This window comes from Aplysia californica, unplaced genomic scaffold (assembly GCF_000002075.1).
Source record: "Aplysia californica isolate F4 #8 unplaced genomic scaffold, AplCal3.0 scaffold00202, whole genome shotgun sequence".
Lineage (NCBI taxonomy): Eukaryota > Metazoa > Mollusca > Gastropoda > Aplysiida > Aplysiidae > Aplysia > Aplysia californica.
This window is the reverse complement of record NW_004797472.1, coordinates 288421-294435: the sequence shown is the minus strand read 5'-3', so window position 1 is coordinate 294435 and position 6015 is coordinate 288421. Positions and strand designations below refer to the sequence as shown.

Below are 6015 nucleotides of genomic sequence, written 5' to 3'. Positions count from 1 at the left end.
TTCTCTCTCTCTCTCTCTCTCTCTCTCTCTCTCCCCTCTCTCTCTCTCTGTTTCACATTTCACTTGTTCTGCCTCTTTTAATAATTTCTCACTCATTCTTTTTTCTTTTTTCATATTTCACTCATTCTATCTTGCTCTCTTTGTAAACTTGGCTCATCCTGTCTGTAATCTCACATTTCACTGATTCTATCTCTCTTTCCATGTAGGTATCTTCAAATTCCTTGATGAGTACTATGATTCTCTCCGGAGAGAGGCCCAGAAGGAGGAGGAGAAGAATTTGGCAAACGCCGGCGCAGGTTCGAACCATGTCCCTAAAGATACTGTGGCTTACGCAACGACAGAGGAGATGGGTGGACACAAAGCAAAGAAGTGAGGGGCAGACCGTTGTTTGTGCTGTTGCTAGTTTGAATCTATATGCGCTGTGATTTTTAAATTTTTTGGGGGGTATACGGGGGGTGGGGGGGGGGGGGTTCTTTTCTTTCTGTAATTTCCTGTATCTGTATTTACAAATTAATTTTTTAAAACTAGTTTTTAGTAAGAGTTTTACAGTGCTCGCAACTGAAGGTCTTCGGAGCATGCTGTATTAACTATGCTATGAATGCCTGAATGTTAATGCACTATCATATTCATGAAACTTGTTGAAACTGTACTTTCCAATTTGCAGTTTAAGTTAAGGAGATCATCAGTTGAATGTTTGAATATTAATTTCACCATCATATATTCATCAAATCTGTTGAAACTGCACATTCCAATTTGCAGTTGAAGGTCATCAGCTTACCAAAACAAAACAAATTACTATTACCATCAATGAAACGTAAAACAGAGGTTGAAAGGGCATCGACCTTAAAATCTAGAAGGCACAGCCTAGTTATTTAAGAGAGATGAAATCTTTTAATGCTTTCATAAGTCAGCTCGAATCATTTACGTTTTTAGATTTGTAAGTCCCAACTCAATATAAGGCCAACTATTCACGTGTTGCTGCTTTTTTTCTGTAAATGTAAAGCGCTTATTATTACTATTATTATTATTATTATTATCATTATTACTATTACTTTGATGTGATATGGATAATGTATATTGTAAAACGCATAGAGGGGATATGGGCTACTCAAATACTATTTATCTATTACACACACATATACTCACACACACAGCGCACATATTTATCTCTCATTTGTCATATCAGCCCAGAACATGTGGGTACGTCACATTTCTCAGTCTAGTGACATCTCACAGCTTTTCTCATTCGCCTTTCAGACTCCGAGAGGGAAGGTCTTCAGCAAAAAAGTCCAAAAAGTCACAAGACAGACAACGAACTCCAGACAGACACATGGTGGGTGGTTTGCTGTGACGTCAGAACCTCATGTGTGTTTGGGTTTTTTTTAGATTATCATGTGTCTTGTTCTAAGGGCAGACTAGCAAACATGTGTCTTTTTACAACTGTCATATCAAGGGCCGCCAAGTAAACTATGGTAAGTTGTGTTTTTCAAATTTTACTGAAGAGACCAAAAAAAACCAACGGATTTTCTTGAAACGTTTTGGGTGGATAAATTTCATTTTCACATGGGACCCTACAAGTGCCATGACAGACATTAGGCTCCCTTATGAAAATGAAATTTATCCACCCAAAACGCTTTAAAGAAATCCAATTTTTGTCTCTCCTGTAAAATTTGAAAACATGACTTACAATAGTTTACTTGGCGACCCTCTATATGTCCTCTGCCTTGATCAGACTGTCAGTTTAGTGGATTATATACTGCCATTGTGTCTTGTAACAATGCTAATGTATATATTTTCCTGTCTGAAATTAATTTTGTTCTCTGCTCCCAGAGATTCGATTCCCCGGAAGAACGGTCTCGCAGTCGCTTCACGCTCAAGGATCTCCGTAACGACGCCAACTACAGGCCTAAAAGGTGAGGCGCGTACATCATTGACCGTGGCGTGTAGTGGCCTTTGGTGGGTGTGTAGTACTATACTGCCATAAGCTGACAAAATGCCTTATTTTTCCTTCTCGACAGTTTCGAGAAAAAGAGGCTTTTTGTCAGAGTAACCATTAAAAAAATAGAGTCATTTTGAAATTTGAATTCTAGTTTATTAAAAGACTAATTACAGTTTCAATTTGAATTTTTCACACGAAAATGGTAACTGATCAGGCTTTTGATTTAGTTTAGCAAATAAAAAAAAGATTTGGTGTCAAAATGAAAAAAAGATGTTTTGTGAGCTTACAGCAGTATATTAAGGCTGTCTCCAGGTGTGTTGGTTTCTGAAAGTGTGCTCTTCATCTTTTTACGAGAAGATTTATGTTGGTGTTGTATTTTAGCTGAGGTCATTTGAGGGTGTTCTGTTTTAGATGAGGATTTCTAAAGATGGCTTTTTGAGGGTGTGCTCTTTTGGATAAGAGTATCTGAGGCTATGTTCTTTTCAACGAAGATATATGGGGGTGTGTTCTTTTGAATAAGAATATCGGAAGGCATGTTCTTTTTTATGAGAATATTTTGAGGATATTCTGATTCAGATAAGGATGTCCTTAATACCACTGCATCATGTGCAGTACCTTGATCATTATTAAGTAATAAGTCTGCCTCCCCCTTTCTCTCCACCACTCCTCCCCACCTTCCTCTCCACCCCCTCCACTTCACCTCCCCCTTTACCCCATTCACTCCACCCCACTTTATGTAATGTCATTTGCCATATGTCCAGTTCGGCTGAGCTTATCGAATTCCACGCTACCAAGCCTAGCAATCGCTACAACGACCTACGTCAGACGCTTCACAACAGGTTCAAGGAAGTTCACGACGACAAAGCCATGACGCTGCACGATATTCTGGAGCAGATGGACAGGTGAGAAGAAAATGGCTGCTTTCTGTGTAGTTGATAATCATTTGGCAGAATGTCTTCAACACATATCATTTGGGGTGTACCCACACTCGTCTTTCCGAAAGTCAAAAACACAATTCTCCAAGAATGTCAAAAACACAATTCTCTCGGAATGCCAAAAATACAATTTTCTCCGAATGTCAAAAATTACAATTATCTCAGAACATCCCTTACACAAATCTCTGAGAATGTCAAAAACTCAAATCAATCCCAACATAATTATTACTCACTTCTGTATTGTCCACCACCACCACCCCCCCTCCCCATCCCCCTCCCCCCTCTTTTTAAGATAAGATAAGATAAGATACATCTTTATTGTCCAGATCCTGGCACATTGGTTTGGTGTTCCACCACGAGTACACACACACGCACACGCACACACACACACACACACACACACACACACACACACACACACACACACACACACACACACACACACACACACACACAAACACACACACGTACACACGTGCACACACATGCACACACAAGTAGGCTTACAATCACATGCATCTTTGTTCCAGAGAACGACTCAGCAAGTGCCAGAACAAGTTCAGCAGCCTACAGACACGCTCCATGAGCCTGCACCGAGCGCTGGAGGAGATGCGGCGAGACGGGGAAAGGCTGATCTCAAGACCGGGAGAGGTGCGGAGACAGTCGTCTTTCAGAGGCAACTGGTGAGAGAGATAGAGAGAAGCTCAGATATATAGTCACTTTTAAGCACAAGGGGGCTATCCCGAAAAATGCTGTTTTGGTCCCTTGTTCAGTTTCTTTAAAAGACAAGGCGAGTTTTCTCTATAACCAATCAAATATGCACACCAAAGAAACCAAACGTCTCCTATTGGTAGGGCAATGCCCACTTTTGGTGTACGTCAAGATTTCTGGAAACCTCCGAAATCTGGGTTAGTCCGCTTGTCCTTAAAAGCGACCAATTAGATATCGATAAATTTTCGCACACTTCATCTTACTTGTCTATAAACTTCCGCAAACAAAACAAAAAGGCCAAACCTTTCTTCCTAGCAAGTAGCCTATTATCAAGTTTATTTGTGATTAAGTTGGGTTTTTTAAATTGGTCATTTTATTGCTTTGATTGGTGCAGTTTACCCTTTTGTGTACTTTATATGAAAGAAAACTAACACATGTATTACCTAGCACACTATGTTAGAAAAGATGGGACCATATGTTGTTTATTGCCACATCAAAGTGGCTCCTGATCTAAAAAAGTTTGTCCAGCAAATCACTCTTTGTTTTGTCACATGCCAAATGAAGTAATCTTTTTGAGAATCATCCTTTTTATTTTTTGACGATGTGCCAAAAATCAAAGTAAGTCATCCTTTTGTTGTCATATACATCAATTTAACTGAAATCAAACTGATTCATCTTTTTTTTAGACCATATTATGTTGAATAGACATGGAGGCCTTGAAAATCTAGCTTTCAATGGAAAAATTTTGGCGAACCAGGCAGGGGGAGACCCAGAGCAACTTACCTGGACCTGGAAAACCTAAACAGATGGGTAACAGGGAGAGATCAGGATAACGTACCTTTTTGAGAGCATCTGAGCAAAGAAATGAATGAAGAACCATGATTGCCGGTGATCTGTCCCAGATTTAACACTTGATGTTGATCATGATAGGTTCCTTATGGTGAGCCTTTCATTAATACAGATTAAGACTGTAAACCCTGTGTCACTCTGCTATTACTTATATATTTTTTTTATGACGCACTTGAATAATTGGGTGCTCGTCAGTTTTGGGGTATACGAATTTATTGGAATCATCTTAAAGCTTGTACTTTTCTCTTGCATTTGATTGAAAAAATATTTATCTATCATGAATAGAAGTCGAGAAATTTATAATCGAAGGAGGTGGGGTTCGAATAGTGTTAGAGGTAAAATTAACGAGAAAATGGAAGCCAAAGTTAAGTCACTTCCAAAGCTTAAGTGTGACTGGAAATTACACAAAATTTCCTTTTTTGTGCCTTTGATCAACGTTTTTTGTAAAATTTTATAGTTATGTATTTTTAAATAGACATAAAAGGTGTCGAGCCACAAAAATTTGGACTTTTGAAAAAAGTGCCCAGGGGCCAGAAAAATACTAATTTCTTTGATTTCATTATTTTGACTAGTGCCTGATTTCACGTATTACTACACACACACACAAACCCTACACACTGATGTAACAAACATCGACTACCCCACGTCAGGACAGTGCTACTGACTGAAGTTTCTATAGGACATTCCCAAAAGGGGGTATGGTAACATGTTCTTATGCACAGTAGAATTGTAAATGGGCTGATCTATCAATGTCATACTCATACTGTGTCGAAACAACATAGGGGTAGCTGCTGCGTTTTCTTTCCTCTTCCTTTTTATCGTCATTTTGCCTCTACTTCTTTTATATGTTTGTCACTCTCTTGAGAACTGCTATTTCAGGGGTGCCTTAATAGTCAAAGCAGACTTTGTGCTGTTGAGGCTAGAGAGGTCAGCAAAGTAAGCCTGGTTCCCCGTTTGGACTTCTCTGTTGACATCCACCTCTTGGCGCTCATATGACCTAATGCAGTTGTGAGTGACGTATAAACCTTACTAAAGCTAAAACTGACACTCTTGTGCCCCCCCCCCCCCTGCCCTTCAGGTACACTGACCTACTTCAGAGCATCCCATCAGAGATGAAACAGACCTGGTACTACCGGACGGTACTGCAGAAGCTGGGAAAGTACGGTCTGGTAAGTATCTCGTAGACATATGATATCGACTTACCTATATTATTTCTTTGGCGACTCATGTACACATCTCTAGTGTGTCATGAGTGTGTCTCGTGTACAACTCTCACTTACGCTGTGCATGCATGCATGCACTTCTTTCATTCTTACACATGTCGTGTAAACCAATGGTACAAAAAAGAAAGCTCACTCTACTCTAATTATATATGCACAAATACAGCATTACATGTATAAGATACAAAATGTATGTGTACATTTACACACATTTACACGTGTGCAAACTCACACACACATATGATTATGTATGTACACACACACATGCGCGCACACACACACACACACTCTCTCTCTCTTTCTTTGTCTTTCTCTCTCTCTCTCTCTCTCTCTCTCTCTCTCTCTCTCTCTCTCTCTCTCT

The 6015-nt window shown here is 39.6% G+C and overlaps 1 protein-coding gene across 1 annotated transcript; it reads left to right on the top strand.

Annotated features, from left to right (window-relative positions):
• Positions 1 to 499: 499 nt before the first annotated feature.
• Positions 500 to 5736, top strand: LOC101856806. Its single transcript, XM_013082961.2, has 5 exons — positions 500 to 1333; positions 1831 to 1913; positions 2701 to 2841; positions 3405 to 3557; positions 5513 to 5736. The coding sequence occupies exons 1-5, from the start codon at positions 1064 to 1066 to the stop codon at positions 5616 to 5618; spliced, it is 753 nt and encodes a 250-aa protein (XP_012938415.2). The 5' UTR covers positions 500 to 1063; the 3' UTR covers positions 5619 to 5736.
• The last annotated feature ends 279 nt before the right edge of the window (positions 5737 to 6015 follow it).